The sequence below is a fragment of the Pseudorasbora parva genome, chromosome 1 (assembly GCF_024679245.1).
Source record: "Pseudorasbora parva isolate DD20220531a chromosome 1, ASM2467924v1, whole genome shotgun sequence".
NCBI lineage: Eukaryota > Metazoa > Chordata > Actinopteri > Cypriniformes > Gobionidae > Pseudorasbora > Pseudorasbora parva.
In genome coordinates this window covers 276,354-302,202 of record NC_090172.1, presented here as the reverse complement: position 1 = coordinate 302,202, position 25,849 = coordinate 276,354, and the positions used below count along the sequence as shown (strand labels likewise).

At 44.7% G+C, this 25,849-nt stretch overlaps 1 protein-coding gene across 1 annotated transcript in view; it reads right to left on the bottom strand.

Moving 5' to 3' along the window:
• Window positions 1-7,530: 7,530 nt before the first annotated feature.
• LOC137079000 (macrophage mannose receptor 1-like) overlaps window positions 7,531-25,849 on the bottom strand; it is a 41,861-nt gene continuing 23,542 nt past the window's right edge. The window contains exons 17-30 of the mRNA XM_067446943.1: window positions 25,337-25,503; window positions 25,165-25,229; window positions 24,946-25,046; window positions 21,073-21,212; window positions 20,884-20,986; window positions 17,509-17,690; window positions 16,869-16,974; window positions 16,399-16,631; window positions 14,234-14,399; window positions 13,505-13,657; window positions 8,323-8,439; window positions 8,013-8,171; window positions 7,868-7,900; window positions 7,531-7,783 (exon numbers count right to left, since the gene is read on the bottom strand). Of these exons, the coding sequence (XP_067303044.1) occupies window positions 7,545-7,783; window positions 7,868-7,900; window positions 8,013-8,171; window positions 8,323-8,439; window positions 13,505-13,657; window positions 14,234-14,399; window positions 16,399-16,631; window positions 16,869-16,974; window positions 17,509-17,690; window positions 20,884-20,986; window positions 21,073-21,212; window positions 24,946-25,046; window positions 25,165-25,229; window positions 25,337-25,503 (1,964 nt within the window). The 3' untranslated portion in view covers window positions 7,531-7,544. The remainder of the gene's footprint in view (window positions 7,784-7,867; window positions 7,901-8,012; window positions 8,172-8,322; window positions 8,440-13,504; window positions 13,658-14,233; window positions 14,400-16,398; window positions 16,632-16,868; window positions 16,975-17,508; window positions 17,691-20,883; window positions 20,987-21,072; window positions 21,213-24,945; window positions 25,047-25,164; window positions 25,230-25,336; window positions 25,504-25,849) is intronic.

The window sequence follows — 25,849 nt, the reverse complement described above, 5'->3', positions numbered from 1 at the left end:
AGGACGGCGGTCCCACTGAAGCATACCGTTTTCTGTTTCTAGTTTCTGTTTCTAGTTTTGTAGTTCCTTTGTAGACATATTGTTTCTTTGGCTCTCCTATTTGTTGCCATAGCGATTCATTACCCATACCTGTTCCTTGTTAAGCATTTGTTAGCCTGCGTATTTATACCCCTGTGTTTCCTTTGTTCAGTGTCTTTTGTTATTTTGTTAATGAAGTCTATGTTAAAACTCTCTGTCTTTTCTGTAGCACACTTCATGACAGATTTAAAACAAAAATTCAGTTCAATACATTTTTAGTAACGTTAACCAAATTTAACAAAGTTTAACCAAATTTAGTTTTATAGCTTTTAGCAAAAAAATATTTTCAACAACTAATATTGTTTCCCAAAAAAATAATTGATCACCATGGAAATAGCCACAGAAGCTGCCATTGTGTCAAACAAACAAATCTGAAAACTGTTCACATATCACAAAAACAGAATAAACGCACTGCATGAGTGTGAATGAGCAGTGAATAATGTACAAATTTCCATCATTTCCATTCTTTCATATGAAAGCCACGTTTCTAGCATCTGTAAAACCGCATTCTACCATCTTAAAAATATATCTAAATTACAACATCATGTCTCAATGCCAAATGCTGAACATTTAGTCGATGTGTTCTTGAGCTCAAGGCTAGATTATTGTAATGCTCTACTGGGTGGTTGCCCTGCTCGCTTAATAAACAAACTCCAGCAGGTCCAAAACGCAGCAGATCGAGTTCTTACTAGAACTAGGAAATATGACCATTTTAGTCAAATCAAGTCAACTTTATTTCCATATATCGGTAACGGCTGACATTTGCCTACACTGGATGTAAGTAACATTATAATCACTGACGGTGTCTACACTGATACAGTATACAGATGTGGGTTTAGTTTCTGAAATTTGCCGACAACAGGACAAATGGAAGAGCAAAATATCTTTGGCTTTAAGTGTCCATGCAGTTTAAACAGCTGGTTTGAGTCTCTGTAGACCTCAGAAGATCCCAGCATCGGAAACAAGTGGATGGTTTACTTTAATGGTGCACTGGATCACATAGAGGATTATGTTTGTTTGGAGTATTTGACTGAGGCACAATGTAAAGGCAAGTGACTGCATTGGATCAGACAGCAGCTCCATTACAAACCGTGAGTTAAGTATTTAATAAAGATTTGTGTCACACTTTCACTCAATTTGGACCCGTTTGCACTATTTCCTGTGACATGTTTGTTGTCATGGTTTCTAATTTGAATCATCACTCTCAGCTGTGTGTCATTAATGATCTAATTTACACCTGTATTTATTTTCCCATCTTTCTGTCCATTGTGGTTGTGTCTTGTTTTTGTATGGATGTGTGTTGCAGTGGTTCTCAAACCTGTCCTGGAGTACCACCAGCCCTGCACATTTTGTATGTCTTCCTATATCTGACACACCCATTTCAGGTCCTGCAGTCCCTACTAATAAGCTCATGAGTTGAATCAGGTGTGACAGATGAGGGGGATATACAAAATGTCCAGGGCTGGTGGTACTCCAGGACAGGTTTGAAAACCAATGTTACACTACTTTCAACCTGTGGAATTATCAAAGACTGCTGTTTAATCTTCATCTTCATGTTTGTGTGTGTTCTCCCAACACAATCCGTGACAGAACAACTGACCCAGATGTAATTACAACACAAGCTACATTCAGTGTTTCTTGTGTTTTGTGTGTGTGTGTGTGTGTGTGTGTGTGTGTGTGTGTGTGTTTTGTGTGTGTGTGTGTGTGTGTGTGTGTGTGTGTGTGTGTGTGTGCATTTTTTGTATTTACTTTTCTTTTCCGTGACATATTTTAGACCTGGACAAACTTTGCTTCTATTATGCTAAAATTTTACTTTGACAAGCCAAAAGCAGTTTTTAATATAAAGGGCTGCCTTCCAGTTCTCCAATGTGCTTCTCCTGTTCACAGTCTAGCAGAAATTATGGTCACATGACAATACAAGTGTACAATTTCCAAGACAAAGGGGTGGGTCATCTTACCCAGCTCTCCCATATTTGACTTTCAAAAGAATGAGACAGATTACATAAATAGAGAATATTTGTTTTCATTTTGATTTACATTTAAAACCTGACATTTAAACATTTATTTAGACACGTCTCATGTTAATGTGACAAGTATTCACTAAGTTACAGTTCATTTTCTGAAGAGGCTGCAGTTCCCTATCTCGAGGGAACTTCGAGCTGCGTCGAAACGCTAGGGGACGCCTCTGCGTGCCATGTCATGAAGCACTTGTGTAATCAGTCCAATAGCGGGACGATACGTCACGGGCGGGTGACGTCATCGACCAGGAAGCTATAAAGCATGCCCGGACCAAACAGTCACTAGCTTCTGTGTCTTCACAAGCGCTCTGTGTGAATTGTATGTCCATTTATTGTGTGTGTGTTCAAAAAAGAAAGAAAGAAAGAAATATGGCAAGTCAGTATAGGTGTTGTGTTCCTCCCTGTGGGGATACACACGTCCTAATGTGTGATGTGTTTGGGGCTCGAGCATGCCCAGTCAGCTCTCGAGGGGGTCGGCTGCGAGCATTGCGAGAGACTCCCAATGCGCATATTAAGATCACGCCGGGCACTCTTCGAGGAGAGTGCTTTGGCTCGCGGTCCTCAGGGCTCGGGTCCCGCTGTTGCCGAGGCGCAGCGAAGGCTCGCGTCCTGGGGATCGCAGTTGGATCTAGTGGCGGGGTTAGAGACGGGTGATCCCCTATCTCTGCCTTTACCCGCTGGATCTCATGCCTCAGTTAGCGAGCTGGAAGCACGCTCTGCGGTTTTCTTCCGCTCGCGCTGAGGCACAAGCGCAGCAGCACTCCAGCTCCGAGGAACTGGATGTTGTTAGCGCTGGTGATGATCTGCCAAAAGAAAACGACACACACACACTCATAAAAAGAGGTGCTATTGGTGTAACTCGCGCTGTGTCCAGGTTAAGTTTAGACTGGCCGGCCGAGTGTCAAGAAGTTCGCCAAAAAATAAATAAATATATAAATAAAATAAGAAAGAGAAAGAACAATATAATGGCGAGCAGACAGTATGTTTGAGATTACGAGGGGCTGAATCTAGTGGCTCGGATCTCGCGTTTGCCGAGGCAGCGTGTAGATCACGGGTCTACAATATAGATTCTATGACTCGATCGCGGATCTCGCGCTTGCCGAGGCAGCGTGTAGATTACGGGGTTGAGTTTAGTGGCTCAGATCGCGTGTTTGCCGAGGCATCGCGTAGATTATGGGTCTGCATCTATCATTCAGAAAGGGCGACGATGTCTCGCGGGGAAGAGACGCTTGCGAGCTATCTCTCCCCCGAGTCCACATCGTCACACAGCCCCACAGCTGCCCACAACAAGCCGGTAAAAAAAAAAAAAAAAAAGTCGGCTTTGGGGGTAGGGCATATTCGGCAGCAGATCAGGCGGCCGCCGGTTTGTATACGGCGGTTGCCCTGCAAGCATATAAAACAAGCAGACCTGCTGGGGGATATTGATATTGAGATGTGAAATATAAAAATATATATATATAATAAATAAATAAATAAATCAAAATGTCCCTCTGGGGCTGTCGGGCGGGGCAGCCTCAGCCGAGTACATCCTTTCTCAAACCTACACCAAGCAAAACAAAAGAGAGAGCGTGGCCGCTCGGGGCCCCCCCGCAGAGAGATCGGGGGTCCGGGCGACGCGCTCAGCCGGGACCTTCCCGTGGTAGGGCGGATCTGAGGGCCGTCCTTACTGCTAGGAAGGCCTCGGCTAAGAAGTCCTGACGTCAGAGGCGCAGGACTTCCGATGGCAGTCCCCTCCGGGAGAGTGCGGCTCGCCGAGGCGCCCGCTCTTTCCCGGTGCCATCGGGGGGGGCCGGTCTGCCAACCCTGCCACCGTTGGTGCTTCAGGGCGCGGCGGTCCCCGGCGAACATATATCTCCTTGTCCGCCCGGAAACGTAGCGGCTTGGGGATGTTCGCGCCTTCTCGTGAGGGCCCCGGGGCGGTCAGTTCGGTTGCTACCTGCCGGTTATCCGTTACAGGACACCGGGCTGACCACCCAGGAAAATCCAGAGACCAGCCTCGAGAGGCTGGTTCCCTTAGTAGATTTTCTGGCAGCGTGGAAACTTCTGCCGAATATCTCAGAATGGGTCCTGCTCACATTATAAAAAGGGTTCGGGTCACACCCACCCGTGTTCAGCAGGGTTACTCCTACGGTAGTAACCCCCGAGCAGCCTCTGGTCATGGAACGAGAGGTACAGACTCTTCTGCGAAAAGAGGCTATACACGGGTCCCTCCCCTCTGCAGAGAGTCGGGCTTTTACAGCCGGTACTTCATAGTTCCAAAGAAGGATGGAGGGTTAAGGCCTATTTTTAGATCTGCATCAGCTAAACAAAATGCTCACGATAAAACAGATCGTGTGTCACGTCAGGTCCGAGGACTGGTGTGTCACAATAGACCTAAAAAATGTATACTTCCACATCTCCATCCTTCCGCAGCACAGACAGGTCTTCAGGTTTGCTTTTGGGGGCGAAGCTTACCAGTATTGAGTGCTGCCATTCGGCCTAGCTTAATCACCCCACACTTTCACCAAGTGCGTGAATGCAGCTCTGGCTCAGGTGCGACTCCAGGGCATTCGCGTGCTCAACTATATCGACGATTGGCTGATGTTAGCATAGTCGAAACAGTGGGCGTTCAGCATTGAGATGCTGTTCTCGCCCATATGAGAGTGTTGGGGCTAAGGTTGAACGGAAAGAAATGTGTGCTGGCACCTATAAGCTGCAGAGTACTACTTTTCTGGCGGTAGTCTGGGACACGAAAATAATGTTGGCTCGGCTATCCCCTCCCAGGATAAAAACGATCCTGGATACCGTGAACCAGATAAAGCTAGGTCAGTCACTCACTGTGAAACACTTTCAGAGAGTGTTAGGGCTGATGACAGCAGCGTCCAACGGGGTACCTTTTGGCCTGCGGTACATGAGACCCTTACAGTGGTGGCTCAGGACCAAGGGGTTCTCCCTGAGGGGAAACCCTTTTTCGCTTGATCAAGGTCACGCGGCGCTGCCTACGTGCCTTAGTGAAGTGAAAAGATCCTTGGTTCCTGTCCCAAGGTCCAGTTCTGGGGGCTCCTTGTCGTCGCGTAACGCTAACGACGGATGCCTCCCTAACTGGCTGGGGAGCGGTCATGAGTGGCCGCTCGGCCCAAGGTCTGAGCGGCCGTCAGCTCTCCTGGCACATAAACCAGCTGGAGCTGATGGCTGTGTTTCAATCATATAAAATCAAACACTTCCTCTCAGACCTGCGGGGCCGCCATGTGTTAGTTCGGTCAGACAACACTTCGGTGGTCTCGTATATAAATCACCAGGGGGGGTTGAGATTGCGTCGGGTGTGGAAGCTGACGCGTCATATGCTAACATGGGCCCACGGCAAGATGCTCTCGCTCAGGGCGATGTACATCCCGGGGGTCCTGTATGTAGCGGCAGACTCCCTGTCGAGGCAGGGAGTGATGCCGGGAGAATGGAGACTCCACCCGAGGTGGTGGAGGAGCTGTGGATCCGCTTTGGGCGAGCCCAGGTGGATCTGTTTGCGTCTCGAGAGACGACACACTGTCCAGCATATTTCTCCCTCACGCATCCAGCCCTGCTGGGGCTGGACGCAATGGTACAGACGTGGCCGAGGCTGCGTCTGTACGCCTTCCCCCCTCTGGCATTGCTCCCAGGAGTGCTGGAGAGCGTCCGCCGGGACGGGGTTCAGCTTTTATTGGTAGCCCCGCTCTGGCCGGGCCAAGTATGGCTCGCCGACATTATGTCTCTCCTAGAAGGTCCTCCCTGGAAAATCCCAGTCAGGAGAGATCTTCTTTCGCAGGCCGGGGGGGTCAGTACTGCACCCGCGCCCGGAACTGTGGAAACGGTGGGCTTGGCCCCTGAGGGGGCCCAGTTCATAAACACGGGTCTATCTACTGAGGTGATAGAGACCATGTTGCACTCCAGAGCACCATCCACAAGGAGACTTTACGCACTCAAATGGAGAGTTTTTGTCGCCTGGTGTACGCACCAGGCTTTGGACCCTGTTAACTGCCCGTTCGGTTCAGTTCTTGAGTTCCTACAAGAAAAATTCTCCGCAGGGTTATCTCCGTCAACACTGAAAGTATATGTGTCGGCGATATCTGCTTATCATATTCCATTAGATAATGCATCATTGGGGAAACACCCTTGGGTCATGCGTTTCCTTCGTGGTACTTTGAGGCGCAGACCTGCGGCACGCTCGAGGGTGCCTACTTAGGCAGTGGCACCCTCTTGTCTGGAGTTTGCACCAGGAATGGTAAAAGCATTTCTCTTCCCGAGGGAAGGATATGCTCCCAAGGTCCCGACTAATGTGCCGGGACCACTAATGCTGCAGGCTTTCTGTCCGCCTCCGTTCACTAGTCAAGACCAAGAGAAGCTAAATCTGCTATGTCCGGTCAGGGCCCTAGATGCATATGTCCACAGGGCTGCCCTGTGGCGAAACTCAGAACAGTTGTTTGTGTGTTTTTGGGTCCCCGAGCAAGGGAAAACCGGCTTCAAAGCAGATGCTTAGCAAGTGGATAGTCGAGGCTATTTCGCTCGCTTATGAGTCGGCCGGACATCCTTCACCAATGAGGGTCCGCGCCCACTCCACTAGGAGTATGGCTGCCTCTATGGCTCTTATTTCGGGAGTTTCATTGTCAGAGGTATGTGATGCGGCTGGGTGGTCCTCTCCGCATACATTTGTGAGGTTTTACAATCTAGATGTAGCCTCTACACCGGGGTCCCGGGTGTTTCTGGGTTGATTCACACATACAGACATTTGGGACTCTGGCGGCGTGGGTATTGAGGTCCCCTAGCGTTTCGACGCAGCTCGAAGTTCCCTCGAGATAGGGAACGTCTCAGGTTACGTATGTAACCATGGTTCCCTGAGAGGGAACGAGACGCTGCGTCGAGATGCCATACTCCCGGCATGCCTGTGATCGATTTGTTCGACTTTTCCAGAAGCTAGTGACTGTTTGGTCCGGGCATGCTTTATAGCTTCCTGGTCGATGACGTCACCCGCCCGTGACGTATCGTCCCGCTATTGGACTGATTACACAAGTGCTTCATGACATGGCACGCAGAGGCGTCCCCTAGCGTTTCGACGCAGCGTCTCGTTCCCTCTCAGGGAACCATGGTTACATACGTAACCTGAGACGATCGCGCATCATGTTTGTTTTCTTTATTTAGCAAAAAGCACAACATTTCGTTTTTATTGTGAGTGTACACAAATACAGGTAGAAATTTAATAGATTATAAGGATGTATAACACTTTGGCTGAATTATAAAAATCGACAGAGTTATGTGAGTCTATTTGGCACTGATAAGATAAAAATAAAAATAAATCAAGGCTGTCCCGCCTCTGGAGTTACAGGAGGTTTTTACACAACAGATGCTTTCCAGATAAAGAGCTCTTGGAGATGTGCAACATCTTCAGTTCCAAGATTACTTTCAGGCTTATGGAGGACTCTGTGTGTGTGTGTGAGTGTATTAGGCATGCTCATTCTGTTCGTTGTTTGCGACGAGTCCTTTAGTGTCAAAAGTGATAGGAGATTGTGTCGTGTCAGAGTTTCTATAGAGTCTGTTGTCAAACACACACTCTCCGCGCACAGGCCTAGGGCTTCTCTTGAAGAACAGAAATGTGCCGAGCCCTGCCACAGCGATGATGACCAGGACGACCACGACTGCGATGACTGCGGATCTATAAGGATCCTCTTCCACCGCCCCAACTGCAGAATTAAATAGCCTTAAAATTTCATCTTATGACAACCCTAATTATAAACCATTTCAATGAACGAAACGCAGATACATACGTGGTATTGCGGGTTTCCTTGTTGGCGGTATAACTGAAATGTAAACACAAATGCGTACATGTTTACGAAAGGTAGCCCATATTATTAAACTGAATGGATAATAATCTATTAAAGTTGCATTTGTATATCTGCTTGAATAACTAACCTTTTGGAGTCTTGCAGATATAAGGCCTGTGACCATTGCAGTGTGCGGTGTTCCACATCCCAGTGCTCGACTGGATCTCCACACAAAAGCCAACATCATTGGGCATCCGGGGCTTCCAGTTTGTGTAATCTACCACTGTATCAATCCACATCCATTCACCTGTGAAACATACACACACACACACACACACACACACACACACACACACACACACACACACACACACACACACACACACACACACACACACTATAAGATGGCGCTTCTGTGATCATTTTGAATATTATGTTTGTCTGGATTAATTTCTAACCCGAATGACTGCGGTGCATGCCAATCCAGAACGATTGGATTCCATCCTTCATGATCTCCACGTTCTTAAGGATAAACTGGGATTCTACTGAGTCCTCGATACTCAGCAACGATGCCCCTGAAATTACACAGTTTTTACTTCTGCAATACAATTTTTTTTTTTTTGGGTGAGAAATCAGCACTGTCGTGGTCTTTTGACATATAAGAGGTCTTTGTACCTTTAAAACATCCTGCACGTTTCAGGGCTTAAAACATCCTCCTCATTATAAACAGCATTTATTTAACCAATCTGTGAAGTCGCGCAGGCAAATACAGTTCTGGAAAAAATTAAGAGACCAAGTATGGAAGCCTACAAGTATGAAAACCATTCCATTCCAGTGTCTGTTGAATTCCAACACAGGCACATCCCATTCTACTGAACGAGGTGCTGATTAGGTGATCACCTGAAACAAATCTTATTTAATGAGGAAAAGTATTGAAAAAAACACTTCTGTGGTCATCATTATCCTCTTGCAGTAGGACCAGCTGGATGGCAAAACAGTGCTAGTAATACCTCAAAAGTAATTGGAATCAAAAAATAACTATTGACCATGCAACAAAAAAAAAAAAATGAAAAGGGAAGTTTTGAGTGAGGAAAGGAAATGTTCAATTCTGGCTTTACTGGCAGAGGGATACAGTGAGCGTTGGGTTGCTTCAATCCATAAAATTTCAAAGATGGCGGTTCATAAGAACAAGGTCAAGCAGCAGACATTGGGGACAAAATGTCCAGACCATCAAAGGGCGAAAACGATTCTCCACTGACCGGAATGACCGCCAACTCATTCGAATGTCACTCAACAACCATAGGATGACATCAAGTGACCTACAAAAAGAATGGCAAAAGGCAGCTGGGGTGAAGTGCACGGCGAGAACGGTTCAAAACAGGCTCCTAGGGACAGGGATGAAGTTGTGCAAAGCTCGAAAAAGCCCTTCATCCATAAGAAGCAAAGAAGAGCCAGGTTGAGGTTTGCAAGAGACTATATGGATTGGACTGTAGAGGACTGGAGTAAGATCATCTTCTCTGATGAGTCCAATTTTCAGCTTTGTCCAACACGTGGTCGTCTAATGGTTACAAGCCACAGTGGTGGAGGATCAGTGATTATCTGGGGGCGCTTCAGCAAGGCTTGAATTGGGCAGATTTGTCTTTGTGAAGGATGTGAAGGGTCTTTACTAGTTGAATTTCTGGAGAAAATAAAAAAAAGGATGTGAGGGTTTGGTAAGGTTGGATGGGTGAATGAAGGTTGAAAATGTAGATAAAATTGCCTTTTTGGATTGGTCTGTCTTACTTTGTTTGATAAACTAGGAGAGTTTCGTCATCTACTAAGGATAAATTTGAAATGGTGGGGTGAATTTCTGGTATTTTACCTTTAAAGGTAATAGCAAGTTCAGAGCATCTGAGAAACCTGAAAAAAGCCAAAATTAACATAGCATCCAATGTGCGAGCTGTGTTAACAGAACGGTAGCCTAGGCGGAGGGTACGGATGCATTTGGTGAGTAGGTCTAGCGCTAGGTGTTTTCTAGCAACTGGGCGGGTAGGACGGGTCTTTTGGATGCGAATCCAATTTTTCTTGTGGAAAAATTGGATTCCACTTAAATAGCCTTTAATGGAACCAACTTGGAGGTTTTTGGCTGTGTTGAGGTAGAAGACAAATGATGTAATTGTGAGCAAAGAGAAATCCGGGAAAGGTAGGTTAAAAATTAAATGAAATGTTTTAAAACATCTCCAAGCTGTAAGATATGATCGGAGAGGTCTGGGGGGAAAAGCTTGGAAAATTGAATCGAGAGAAGCGTTGAGCAGTGGTCAATGAGTGGTTTACGGGAAGATTAATTCTGAGTAGGGAGGTACTGGGGTTGGGTTGGGGTCCGCTTCTGGAGCCAGCTGTCTGAATTTCTGAAAAGCAAAACGTGAGAGAGAGTCAGATTTTTTTGATCCTGGTACATGTTTCGCTGTTATAATAAATTGGTCGCAAGCTGCGATCAAAATGAGGCGTCTTAATAGTGGCATCATAGCGGGTGAATGAGAGCGGGTTTCATTAATGCAATGCACAGTTGCTTCGTTCTCACAGTAAACAATGATGTTATTTGTGGACCATTCTTTACCCCATAGAAAGGCTGCTGCGACGAGAGGATAAAGGTCAAACAGCGCTGAAGAGGCTGAGAAATCGGTTGTGTCCAGAAGCTGCAGTGGCCAGGTGGATGCGAACCAACGGCCTTGGTAAAAACCCCCGATGCCAATGGAGGCTGCGTCGGTGAAGAGTTGGATATCGGTTGGGAAAGACACTAAAGTATTATAGAAGAAAGATAATCCATTCCACCGTTTGAGGAAGGTTATCCATAACTTTAGCTCCTCACGGCATGGATTGGTTAGTGTTATTTGGTCTTCTAACGCGGTAACGGAGGATGCGAGGGAAAGGAGATGTGTGATGAAATGGCAACTTTGCGGGATTATGCGCATTGCAAAATTTAGGTGGCCGAGCAGTGAGAGAAGTTTGAGCTTAGAGCAATTTGTGCTGTCTAATCACATGGATGAGACCAAAATTATTCTGTCAATTTTTTCCTTTGGGTAAAGAAGCCTGGAATTTAATGGTGTCCAGATTGATGCCTAGGAATTCAATGGATGTGTCTGGGCCACTTTTTTTTCCTGTGCGACTGGAACACCAAGCTTGGAAAAAACTTTTTGAACTGTGATGAGATGCACTGCTGAGATGGCATCGGGAGGCGATACGATTAAGAAATCATCAAGCAGGTGAATAAGGAAGGGAATTGCGTAATTGTTGGAAAGAATCCAGCAAATAGCTTCCGATAGCATGTCAAAAATCTTGGGGCTGCTTTTGCAGACGAAAGTTAGGCGGACGGCGAAGTTATATTTTTCTTGCCATAGGACGCCGAATGAATGCCACCATTCTGGGTGGATGGGCATCACTTTGAAAGCCGAAATCTGAAGTAATGTCGACTTTGGTGAGCCAAGCGGTACGGCCAGCGTTTTTTATCAATGAAATTGCTTGATCAATGTCGTGGTAGTGTAGTGAAAATTCCTCTAGCGGGATTAGGCTGTTTATGCTTGGAAACGGACAATTCTGCGGGGCTGAGAGGTCGATTATTAAGCGTTTTTTTACCAGAGAATTTCCTTGTAGACACTCTAATAGGGCTGATGCGAAAGTGTTCAAAAGGGGGGATATCGAAAGGTCCGATCATGAAACCTGAATTAACTTCCTTGTTTATCAAGTTGTCTACCGTGCCGGGTTATATGAGAGAGGATTTGAGATTATCACAAATCATATTTTGTGAGGGAATGCTTTCAAGACCTTGTTCAAAACCATGCCCGAGGCCAGACAGCAAGTATTTGGTAACTTCAGGATCAGGGTGCTGAGCCAGTTCTGATGACAAATGTAAAATATTCACGGGAGTCGACAAGTCATTTTTTAAATTTTTTAGTGGTGTTTTTTCTTCACAGGGCATACTGTGCGGGCATGAGCACCACCACAATAATTAAAAAAAATGTATTGGTGTTTTTTCTTAACAGGGCACACTGTGCGGGCATGAGCACCGCCACAATAATTGCACATGTGCAGAAACCGACATCGTTGTCTTGAGCAGCCTCCAGTGTTGAAATGGTTGTAGACGTGATGTCTCGTGGAAAAGGCAGAGGCTCTTCTGGAAGAGTCGAAGTTTGTGGTAGCTAGCCGTGGAACGTAACTAGTTGATATCTCTTAGTTAGGAACTGGAATTGGAGGAATTGATGGGCAAGATGTGGTGGAATGGGTGAGTGACCTATAAACTGTGCAGGAAATACTGCAAACACCCAAGAAGATTTATTGTGGAGTTCCGTGTCCAGCGCGCCCCAGTATGGGCACTGGTTCCATTGGACAATTCGGATGCCGCATTTTGCAGCAACTGGGTTGCTGTAAACAAAGAGAATGGTGATTTTGCCTGAGGAAGCATGTTTTGGGGAAGACAACCCGGGGCCGATGTAGAAAATGGAGGTGGTCCTGCGTTTGCAACGGTCCCTGGAGCTTGGGAAGCGACTGGGAAGGAGAGAGAAAGCTGAGGTGGAATGTAAGAAGACTGGAAATGTGCCGCTAAGCAGAGGCATCCTCACGCTAGGATCTGCTATAGGCCCCAGCTGGGGAAAAGGGTTAGTGGTAGCTGGAAGGGAAGGACAGGATAAAGTTGTCCGGGCCCACGTTTCTGGCGGAGACAGCCTCACATCAGGAGCCACGGGCCACAAACAATGGAGGGGATTTGGGATGGTGTCCGTTACAGGTTGCGCCTGCCCTGCTAGCAGAGGCAGCCTCACGCTAATGGGAAGACGATCGCTGTTAGCGGCCGGTAGTTTCGAACGAGGTGGAACAAAGCTGGAAGAACCCATTGAGTGGTGCTGAGCAGAAGGCGGAGAAGGTGGTGGTCTGGCGGCAGCTGGATCTGGGGCCCGTCCCAGGCTCGCTGAAGGCGCATTGCCCCTACCCGAAGATCGGCAGTAGTCCGGTCTCACTGTGGAGGAACACTGGATTTGAGGGGGTACGTGGATTTTTACCTTTGTTGGTTTTGTTAGTCACTTTATTGGAGATCTTAGAGTTTTTTGGATTGGTCTGTCTCACTCTGTTTGATAAAGTAGGAGATAGTTTCGCTATCTACTAAGGATAAATTTGAAATGGTGGGGTGAATTTGTGGGTTAAAATTAGAGGTAATAGCGAGTTAAGAGCATCTGAGAAACCCCAAAAAAGCCAAAATGAACATAGCACCATATAATATTCATATTTGTGTGTGTTCTCCCAGCACAATCCGTGACACTTTGTCCATAAATTATGGTTTTATACTGAGAATGTTTTTCTCAGCTCAACTTCAGCTCCAAAGCGAGTGGGCGTTGATACTGTTTCCTATGCTATGACTTTAGCCAATCATAACAGTGTTTACTGACACGCCTTAAAGGAGGGTTAAAAATGATTGTTTTTACACATATATTACTATTAACATTATAAGTAAACCTCAAGGTCATGACTCTTTAAAATTCTATTCCAATGCTGTGTGAAATGATAGTGAATGAGTATCATAATATAGTATCGCTGTATTGATGCAATACTCTCATGTGAATTCTGTTTAAATTATTAAAACAGATGATCTACTAGACAGTGAGTAATGCCTACCTATCCTCATGCATTCCACTGTGGCATGAGCCCAGTTTTCTGACTTGGAGACTATGAAGGCATAACAGTGTCCTCTAAAAGGGATCCAGGTTTTGTGCTTCTTTGACTCTGGGCAGTTCCCAGGCATCTGAGGAGGATCTGTGGGAGCGACGTCTGCGGGACAGTGGAAGGACGTTAGCATATTAACTTACTTGTTTCATTAAACAGTTTGGTAAAACTTTACAATAAGGTTAATTAGTTAACATTAGTTATGGCTAGTAATGGTTAGTTCATGTTAACTAATGCATTAACTAATGTTAACTAATACAACCTTATTGTAAAGTGTTACCAACGGTTTTAATGTCAACCTTCCAGCCAATCAAAATTGAGTATTCAGACAGACACGGATATAAAGCAAGGGTGTCCAACCCTACTCCTGGAGAGCTATCATCGTGCAGATTTCAGTTCCAACCCTGCTCCAACACCCCTGTCTGTAATTATCAAGCAGTCCTGAACACCATGATTAAGCCAGTTCAGGTGTGTTTAATTCAGGTTAGAGCTAACATCTGCAGGATGGTAGCCCTCCAGGACATGGGTTGGACACCCCTGATATAAAGTAAATTATTTTCTATAGTTGAGCTTAGTGTGTGAAAGAAATGGCCACAAAACCAATAACACACCAGTTCTTAAGGTAAATGAATGCAAGATGATCTAGATATTTACTGGATGAAATGATAGTGAAAGAAATACCTGGAGATCGCTTGCACAGGGAATAATATGTGTTGTTGCATGTAGCCGTTTGCCAGTTGCCATCCAAATCAATATATACACAAGCTAAATTGTTTTTGGGCTCTCCTGTTGCCCATTTGCTGTATCTCAGAATCCAGTTGTCCACCCAGCGGTAACGTCCACTTGTCTGTTGCAAAAAACAAAAACTTTTTTTTTTTTATTCATAAGGCTCTTGATGTTAAAAACATCTCGGATAGATATGTAACTCTTTTTCCCTAAAGAAGGGAATGGAGACGTGATGTTGACATCAGCGTATTGGAATCACTTCTGGGAGCCCTTTCAGCTTTGAGTGTATACAGAACTAGCCAATGCACATTGGTGTGCAAGATTTTTTGATATTGTGCTCTGCCCTGTAGCACGGGAATAAACACAGAAGTGGATGCAGCACATATTTGTTTTTCACTGAGGAGCTGAATTGGGAGGGGACGTAATATGCCAGTGATGTTGGTGTAACATCACCATTCCCTCCTTCAGGGAATGAGGGTTACATATGTAACCGAGACGTTCCCTTTCAGTCGGTCACATTCGCTGATATGCCAAATGTGACCGACATATTGGTGTAACTGCTTCTGTTCGAACTGCCCGCTCCAAGCAGGACTTGAACCCGGGTCCGCCGGCATGAAAGTCGGATGCTCTAACAAGGAGGCTAAAGGCTGCAACCTCTACGACAGTCTTTAGTGCGTCTCTTAGGGTAAGAAGAGTGAGGTTTACTCGCACAGTGACTACCAGCTGGCCTCTGTTACATTGGGATCCCTATGGAAAACTACACGGCTGTTGCTACTTCCAGTGCCCTGTGTAAGCCCCTTTGTTGGAGTCAAAACTTGTGCAAGGATAGTCACTGCTGCTGTTCAGTTAGACCCACACAGCAGACAATTGGATAATGCTGGGAAAGCATGCCACGAGGGGACGCTGCAGAGTCCACATCCTCCCCGCAGAGAGGTAACGTAGAAGATACACATATGGACTGGCCGTGTCTCTGGTGTGGCCCTGGCTAACCTACGTGGGAGACTACACTGGACAAAGATGGTACATTGGACTCTGCCAAGGAAAAAACAAGGGCTCATCATAGGGAGCCATACTGTGAAAGAATAAACATATGGGGCTGGCGTAGAGGTCACAACATATGGCACCTAGCACAGCAGGGAGCTTAGTACTGGGGTGCACTTACGCTACTGGGCCTGATGTCAGATGCTCTGCCACATCTGACAGCCATATCATGGTGGAAGAACTCAGCAGGGCTCGCCTTGCAGGGGACTTAATGGGACAAAAAAGCTCACTTATTCATCCAACCTAGAAGGTTCGGGACACAGTGGAGGGTTCCACACAAGCCCAAACTTTTCAGTTGCCCGGAAAAGCATAGCCGTCAACTTTGGGTCCGTCTCGGGCAACGCTACTCTCCCAGAGGTAATCGATGCAGCCGAGTCTTCATCCCCAGAAGACTGAAGTTCCCCCTCCATTGCAACGGTCGACGTCCTGTCATCTGCCGGAGCCCCAAAAGACCAGCTGGATCCACAAAAAATCCACTGGATCTCTCTGTAAATCCACCGGCTGCGGTGCTACAGAGGGATTAGGGGCCAATGGATGGCCTTGGCAGTGTAGCCCTATCCACAGGACCTCAGGTCACTCTGGATATTTGCTGAAGTAACCCTTTTCTGCTGACCAGCAGGAATAGCGGTAGATCGGGGCATAGGCTAGGGGACACCACTTTCCCAAAGGTAGGTCAGTCTCGATCTCAGTGCGGAGATAGCCATGTTCCCGCAGTGGATACATGAACTATCCACAAATGCTGCCTCAGCGTGCTGAATGCCCAGACATGCAAGGGAACGATTGTGACCATTAGCTGGTGTCAGGGAACGGCCGCATCCAGAAACGCACGGGTGAAATTACATATTTTTATTTCATTTTTATTCATTTTGGTGGCATCAAGCCCAGCTAATTCCCATCTCTCTTTTTCGAGCGCAAACAGATAGCCCATTTCAAATGAAACGAGATGAATTATAGCATCTGCTCTTGATGGACTGTTATTCCAGCACAAGGACGTTGATTTAGTAAATGCTTATAATTTGGCAAAATCTTTGTACTGTATGGCACATAGGATTTATAGATTTTCAAATGTGATTCTGTACCAGGTTGCTGTTGAGGCCGATCCACAAAGGCTCCTTCAGTTTGCTGACTTTAAGGGTGGTGTAAGCCTGGCTGATGGAATCCAGCACACTGGCAAGGTCAGCATCATCTGCTTTACACTGCCTCCTTGCTTCATCCCAGCTCATTTTCTCCATCTGCACCTTGTATGAATCATTTCCCAGTGAAAAAAAATGTTCTGACAATGCTGTGGTCACAGGATGAGCCAGCTGGGAGTCTAGAACACAAAGTTCCACAGGTTATACACATTAGGTGAAATCTGCTTTGAAATTAGCATTGACCTGGTTAAACATTCCCAATAAACGGATTTGTGTTGTAATGTAATTGATAATATTTTACTGCAAATATTACCTTGAGCTGTGACCAGTGCATTTACGATGGAGTTAAACTAAACTAAAATAATTGTGTTAATATATCATTTCAGATACAATGATTGCAGTGTTTCCTCTCTAACCTGTTGACCTCTTGCAGATGAAACCTCTTTGAACATCGCAAAATTCGACTTTCCAAAGACCTGTCATCTTTCCTGGGTTTCCAACCATGACGACACAGTCAAAGTTCTGGACGGAACAATGTTCAGATTCATTAACTTAGCATGTAAACAAACAAACAAACAAACATAAATTGCTGTAACTGTAGCAAGATTACTTTGTAGAATATGCACATCCTCATATAATAAACATCTCTCGCTGTTGTTTTGACTAATTACTGCAACTGTCTCTCAAGGTTATTTTATAAAGTGTTTTGCACCAATAGATTTGTAATTCCAATATTTGTAAAAAGATAATTTTCCATCCTCATTTTCATTCGATCTTAAGGGGCATGACCTCTTGCAGAAACTGTAGTAAACGCCCACTGCTGTCCATGCCCTGTTTTACAGCATGTTGTGTGTTCTGATACTGGAGATGGCAATGGATAGAGCCATCTATATTTGAGGCTGAATGAGAAGAAATCGAAACAACTGTGTGTGTACTGATTTTATTAGAAGCACTCAAACTGGCATAAACATCTCATCTCAAAAAAGAAAGGGATGATTATTTTCATCTTTATAGATATGAGATAACCTTTGTCAGCAATATAGTGTGAATACCTGCCTCTGAATGATAGTAGTCAAACCTGGAAGACCCTTCTGGGAGTGTTAAGGGTTCACCCGGGGCCCAGTTTGTGTAGCTTACACCTTTTCCATCAGTCCATAAAAACTTCATATCCCAGTTAATATCATTAAAACCAATCCACACGGCATCATCTGAACCAAGCATTAGAGTAGTAAGGAATGCTGCAAAAAAAGGCCATAATTAATTAATTTTGTGATCAGCTGGTATCTTAGCAGAATTGTTGTAAACTTACCTGTTGTGCCTGATTAGAACATGGTATTCTATTCAAGTTCAAGTTTAACCCCTATGGGTCTGAGCCAGTTTTAGGGCCCTTTAGAAGTTTTGACATGCTTTTTTCAGTTGCTTTTAAACATTTTAATGGCAAGAGTGTCATTACACTGTATTCAGCACAAACTGGGCTACAATAATATGTGAGCAACATGTATGTACAGGCTTGTATTTTTGACAGAATAACATTTATGCATGTTTTTGATTAACTCAAAATTTAAGACACTGGAAAAAGACCACAAAACACACAGTAGATATGGGTTAACAAGACTTTTGACTAATGGATGTTGTCGCCTAGAGTGTTTTGCTTTAAACTGATCATTGTGCCTGCTTATTCACATAAAACAATATATTGATTTATATTTTGTGAGGCACTTTTTGTTTACAAAGCCCAAAAGCGAAAAGGCGTGGATGATCATGAATAATGCTGTGAGTCAAGGCTGAGAGAACAAAAGAACCACATAATGAGCCACATAGTGAATGAGCCTTTGGCTCAGGTATGTGACAGAGGCAACTACAAGAATACGAGGACAAAACAGGACAAAAGGAATGTTTTTTTTTTGTAGTTTTGTAGTAACATATTTGATCAAAAATATAGAAAAAAACGGTTTAAGACAACATAATGCAATGCAATCATTAATTTTAAAGATTACAGGGTGTAGTCCGGTTGATTGGGACACTCCCCCGCCCAGTCATTTCAATGGAAAAACAATTCTGAATCATTTGATTTTTGTAATCTAATGTAAAGCTAGTAGAGTCGCTACTACCCAACGCTGCATTAATTAGAATAGTAATGTCTCCAAACAATTGACTGGTACTATATTAATCCAAGCAGAAATTTGTGAAGAAGAGCTTTATTGATCTTATTTATCTATTGGCTATTTTACAGTAAACACTTTATTATCTGTCTAGAACAGGCCAAATAAATCTTTTTTAAACAGTCTTACATCTTATGTAGAGTATTTGTAATATTATAGAGCCTTTAATTGTAATTATAATTGAGCCTATAAATGTAATTCTGCAGTTTAATATGTCACAGACACATGCAGGATTCATATTTAAACGGTCTTTTGTGGGTTAATATTCACAGAAAATAACAGAATTAACTTAACTCACAATCCTCGGCTGGATCCGTTGCTCTTCGGAGGTAAATTATTCCAGGATTTTTTTCTCACCGCATCTCAAAACGATGTAAAGTAAATGCACTTAACTTGATCTGTATTTTTGAGCAGGGATACTCACATTGATTTCGTCAGTATTTGGCTTTTAAAAGAACGGGGCGTGGCCGCATTATAACTTAATGAGCCAGCTCTCTAACAACTGACATCTCTTTTCAAACAGATTACATAAACAGATAATATTTATTTTTCGATTTGATTTACATTTAAAACCTGAAATTCCAACATTAGACATTTATTTAGACATATGTCTCATGTTTGTGTGACAAGTATTCACTAAATTACAGTACAGTTCATTCCTGAAGACTATCAGAATGCACTTCATTGAGAGAGAGGCTGCAGATAGCACAACATTTTGTTTTTATTGTGAGTGTACACAAATAAAAGTAGAAACTTAACAGATTTTATTGATGTATATCACTTGTCTGTAGTATTTTGACTCTCTTTTGCACTGATAAGAAAAAAGCAAATATGTTGTGCCGGCAGATCCTCAACCTCTAGGGGTTAGAGAAGCCTTTCTAAAGTTTTTGAAGAAAGTGGTCTTCTGTAACATGCCTATGTGTATTATCTATTTAAGGAGAATTTGAGTCTGAACCCAAGAGCAGTTTATTACATCAAATAATAAATCAGCAACAATAGTGGCCATGGGCACTAAGACTAAACACAGGCAAAGAAACTAAACTAAAGAAACACAATCAAGACATCTAATGGAGGAGAGGACCCTGATGGAGCTGGAAGATTAAGGGACCACAGGAGGTATGGTTGTGTAAGGATGAGTTAGAGGAAAAGAGGACCAGGGCAAGTTCAAAGGACCGCAGTGGAGCCAGAGGAACAGAAGATAAGGGCAGGCTTAGAGGACTACGGTGGAGCCAGAGGAACAGAAGATCAGGGCAGGCTTGGAGGACCAAGTTGAAGCCAGAGAAACAGAAGATCAGGGCAGGCTTGGAGGACTACGGTGGAGCCAGAGTAACAGAAGATCAGGGCAGGCTTAGAGGACTACGGTGGAGCCAGAGGAACAGAAGATCAGGGCAGGCTTGGAGGACCAAGTTGAAGCCAGAGAAACAGAAGATCAGGGCAGGCTTGGAGGACTACGGTGGAGCCAGAGTAACAGAAGATCAGGGCAGGTTTGGGGGACCACGGTGGAGATGGAGGACTGAAGGACCAATGTAATGCTAGAGGCTAAGATAAACAAGATGGAGCCGATAGGAGTGAAGATAAAAGTGGAGATGGAGGGATGGAGTACTCCAGTGGAGACATAGGGGCCCGTAGGCGTGATGACGGAGTCTGGAAACTCAGCATACTTCAAGTTTCTGTGAGGCAAATAATACAGCGATCCCTTGCCTCCAGTAGGTACGAGATTCACACTTAACTTGCATAGCTTTTTATCCAGCGACTGTACATTGGGCAGAAGAATGGGGTTTACAAATCAAACAAGAATTTGTCCAATTCTCAATGTAGACCTTGATATGCATATGGTCTCTCATATTCAAGTAAGCATACACAAAATACCAGACAAACTGTGTTCTGTGTGGGTTTAATACAGAATGCTACTTTGATGTTTTAAATATGAAAAGGTTGCGTGTTATATGAAACGGTTGATAAACGTGTCTGTGCTTCTGGCTACCAGAAAGCAATTTAATACACCTGTGTTTCTGCCAGAGAATGTGGCTTATGTTTGCAGTTTTTTTTTTTTTTTTTTTTTTTTGTGTGTGCATATGAGCTGAAAAAGGATGGGTAACTAAATTTACATCAATGTGTGGAGCAAGTTGCTTACTGTCAACATGGCATGTATACAGTTTTGCCGTTAATACAGTGCATGTAAAAACAAATGAAACTTCTTGTTAAGCAGATTTGTCACAATAACCAGCTTTTGGTGTGCATGTTAAACTGTCAAAAGTGTAATTCTCACCTTGCACTTCATGACTCCGAATGGTCACCAGGTTGCCTCCATGTGAAATGCAGTGGTCCCGAGCTTTATGCCACGTCATCTTATCATTAAAATACTTGTAACACTATGTGAAAATACAAGTGTTTTTAATTAGAATGTGCAGATTCCATGTGGGCCTGGTAATATATGATTTATGATGAAATTACTCACTGTGCCCTGAAACCTGGTCCATTCTGGAGTACAGCCTCCTGGTGCCACAGTAGAAGGTGACATGGTGGCGATGACAAAGTCTGAACTTCTTTTACAGATAGAGGGCAATGCCACACCACAGTTAATATCACTCCATAATCCTTTAAAATAAAACATATTGCCAATATTTTCTGGAGGAGAATATAGAATAATACTGCTATAAAAGCTTGTGTGATAAATTTGCCAAGACATATGACTATAAACGAATCAAACATGCCTGATTCAACTCATTAGCTTGTTAGTAGAGACTCCAAACAAGCTAATGAATTTAATCAGGCATGTTTGATTAGAGAGACATCTGTTTTAAAAACTGAAAACTTTGGGTGCTTCTCAATATCCCTCCTCGCTTCCTCGCTCCTCCGTCCTCCATCCTATGAGCCGGAAACCGATGGAGCTCAGCCATCTTGTAGGACATCTCAATTCTCTAATTGCATCGCGAGGAGGCGAGGATGGAGGAGTGAGGAGGCTTCCTGAGGAGTCATGAGCGAGGATACACTGAAGTATCCTTTGCGGAAGTGTTTTATCGACTAAATGTGACGCAAGCATTAATTCTCCTCCCTCTCCATAACGGGTAGACCATTAAGTCAAGGCAGTTTCACTCCATTGCCGGTCCCGTTCAACTACAAGTTTGTATCCTTCATGTTGAACAGATTCATCTACTGGTTCTGGAGGAATCCACCGCTGACATGATTCTAGGGCTTCCATGGCTGGAGCAGCATAACCCTGTCATCTCTTGGAAGACTGCTGAGATCCTAAAGTGGGGCGATAGCTGCTTCACCAGCTACTTCTCTACTCCTCCTGTCCCGTCCATGTCTTGTTCCAGAAAGATTCCCGTTTGTGCAACTTCCATTGAGAGTCCCATCGAGCAGCAGTCTGTGGAGATTCCATCCTGCTACGCCCCCTTTAGTGATGTGTTCTGCCCTCACCGGGCTTCCAAGTTGCCTCCTCATCGGCCATGGGACTGCGCCATTGATCTGCTTCCGGGTGAGCCAGTGCCCAAGGGGAAAATCTATCCCATATCCCTGCTGGAGGAGAAGGCCATAGAGGATTACATCCAGGAGGCACTCGACCAGAGCTACATCCAACCATCCATGTCCCCTGCTGCATCTAGCTTCTTCTTCGTGGCCAAGAACGACGGAGGCTTGTGGCCCTGCATTGATTACTGGGCGTTAAACAAAATCACCATCAAGTTCCATTATCCCCTTCCTCTCGTCCCAACTGCGCTAGAACATCTCCGTGGTGCCACTATCTTCACCAAGTTGGACCTCCGCAGCGCGTATAACCTCATACGGATACATGAGGGGGACGAGTAGAAGACCACCTTTATGATGCCCACTACGTGTATTTGGTGATGCCCTATGGCCTGGCCAACTCCATATTCCAGGACTTCATCAATGAGGTGCTCCAAGAGTTCCTCCACAAGTCAGTTTTGGTGTACATTGACGACATCCTGATTTACTCCCGGAGCCTGGCCGACCATCAACACCATGTTGCGGAGGTCCTGCAACACCTGAGGGAGTTCCATCTGTATCTCAAAGCCGAGTGTTCCTTCCACCTGCCCTCAGTGCAGTTCCTTGGTTATAACATCGACAGCAGTGGCATCCGGATGGACGAGGGGAAGGTGGAAGCAATCAAGGCCTGGCTAACTCCCTCAACCATCAAAGAACTCCAGAGATTCCTAGGTTTTGCCAATTTCTATCGAAGATTCATCCAGAACTACAGTATCATATCAAGTCCACTCACCCATCTCCTGCGCAGTAAGCCCAAGTCTCTGTCCTGGAACCCCGCGGTCACGAATGCCTTTGAAGACCTGAAGGAAGCCTTCACCACCGCTCCCCTCCCAGTTCATCCAGATCCCACCAAGTCCTTCGTTGTGGAAGTCAAAGCGCCCACCACAGGAGCGGGAGCGGTGCTGTCCCAACAGCAGGGGACGCCCAGTCGACTCCATCCATGTGCCTTCTTCTCCCGGAAGTTCAACCCGGTGGAGGTAAACTACGCATCGGGAACAGGGAGCTGCTTGCCATCAAGCTGGCCCTGGAAGAGTGGAGGCATTGGCTGGAGGGATTGCAACATCCGTGTGTGGTACTTACAGACCATAAGAACCTCGAGTACTTGAGAGATGCCAAGCGGCTCAACCCTCGCCAAGCCCGTTGGGCGCTCTTCTTCACAAGGTTCAATTTCTCTATCTCCTATCGTCCTGGTTCCAAGAATGTGAAGGTGGATGCTCTCTCTCGCCTTTACACCTCTGAAGAACAACCTGAAAGGTCCGAGCCAATCTTACATGACAAGAGTCCCATCACCTACTCAGAGGAACCCCTTCTCTCCTACAATGCCTCCACCAACACCCCGCCGGGTTGCCCACAATGTCTACAGTACATCCCACGGACACGGTGCACCACACTGATTCACTCCACTCGCACGTCATTGGGCACTGTCCACCCAGGGGTCAATGAAACCCCCTCACTGCTACGAGATCGCTTCTGGTGGCCAAACATGGCAGCCTTTCTCTGCCCATTCCAAATTGGCCATGGACACACCTAGGAGTAGATTTTATAACGGATCTACCGGTGTCTGATGGCTACACATGCATCCTAGTTGTGGTGGATAGGTTTTCCAAGTCATGTCGTCTCATTCCCCTGAAGGGCCGCCTACGGCCATGGAAACTGCTGAACTAAAGTTTAATGTGATTATCAGTTACTACAGAATCCCAGAGGACATTGTATCTGACAGAGGGCCACAGTTCATCTCCCGGGTCTGAAAGACCTTCCTGTCTCTACTCTGGATACCACCCGCAGACCAACGGGTAGACGGAGAGGAAGATCCAGGAGATCGGCAGGTTCCTCCGTACCTTCTGCCACGGTCACCAGCACTCCTGGAACCAGTTCCTGGGTTGGGCTGAGTACGCCCAGAACTCCCTTCGCCAAGCCACCACCGGACTCACGCCCTTCTAGTGCGTACTCGGATGTCCCAGCTGTCGACTACTGGTAGTGGTCGGTAACTCTGGTGTACTTTGGATGGGAGTGGGCAGTCTGACAATTGCCCGGCAGCTCCCGAAATCCTTTCACAACAGTGTATCCGTTTAATCCGTTTCACAATTAAGTGAACTAAATTATCTGCAATAGTGCCATTCACACAGTTCCCTGCCCTGAACCTGGCAAAATATGTTCTTTGCATCCCTGTTTCTGAGAGAACATTCAGCCTTTGTGGTCGGATTTTGGAGCAAAGACGTTCACTCTGACTGTAATCAGTCAGCAACATTCTGTTCTTGCATGGATTTAATTATTTTTAAATAACTTTGCAGTAGCTATAGCTAGTAAGCCGACAGTTTTTGAGTTAATTTTGAGTAAAAGATGTCATGTTTGATTTAGCCTATTTTTCTCTATGACATGTCTTATGTTATTGAAAGTATCTGATAAGACAAAAATAAAAATAACAAATAAAATGAATGTATAGTCAACATTTTATATTTGCATCTGAGTCAATCTCTCTCTTTAGAGGAAATTTAAATTCTAAATGCTAAATTTAACGGGATCGGTTGGGTCAGGAAGAAAATCATTCTAAGCGGGGAGAACACAAAGTGAATTTTAAGCGGGAGCGGGTAGGTACAGAATAGATCCTAGCGGGAGTGGGATGAGAAAAACCCTCTAATGTCATGCACATGCATTTATTTACAAAGTGTTATTTACATCTACTGGTCAGGCAGGACAGTACAGCTTTTTTTTAATAGCTTACGCAGATCCGTGTGAATGGGGATCTGCAGGATTGAACACCCTTGCTTTACGCCACACTGACATGCTTCTCTATATAGAAAAAATACTGATGAGGAGTCCTTACCCATAAACGCGTAAATGGTCACACAGTTCTCATCATTATTGGCAAAATTTGGTTCATTTTTAGCCCATGCCGTGTATACAACAGGCGAACCATCCACCCAGCTATAAATAGAACAAAAAAACTCTGTTATAAAACCAGCATAAAATGTACTTAAATTAAATAATGCCTTGCTAAAAGTAACTTGTTTATGCACACTGTATCCAACTCTTTCATAATCACCTGAATGATTTATCCAGCTCCACCCTCATCCCAATGTAGTATTGACGCGCTGACCTCCTAGATAACTGGAAAACAGTGTCAGTGGCCATACTGAATGATAACACAATAAATGTTATAACATTAACTGATAGAGTTTAAGTAATTTCCCTGTAAGCTCATTACAGTAATTTACCTGCTTCCATAAAAACGTCCTCTCTGTTTGACCGGTAATGACAACAAGATCGGCATGATTCTTCTTGCAGAAGGAACGAGCATCTTCCATAGACAGGAGGTCATCATTAATGAAGTACTGACTGCCGTTGTACTGGATCCAGCCGTCAGATGTTATGTTATATTCCACTACAGAAGGAAAAAGACATAACATATAATTGGCTTCATCTGTGATTATGTGAGTTGTACTAGTCAGCTACTGCAAGTAAAGTGTGCAAAATACTCCCAAATACACTATAAAGCCAAAAGTATTGTGCCACCCCACCAAATCACTGAGTTCAGGTATTCAATCTCTTATTCGATCTCTTAATTATATGTGATGATAAAACCCCTCAGTTAAAACCTTAAACTGCAAGTTTTGGTATATCTAAGTGTTACTGAAGTGAAGATAAAACTCATTCTAAACAAACAGCTTTTACAGATATTTATCGAAATTGAAATCTAAATATGCAAATAGATAACATGCAAATTAAAT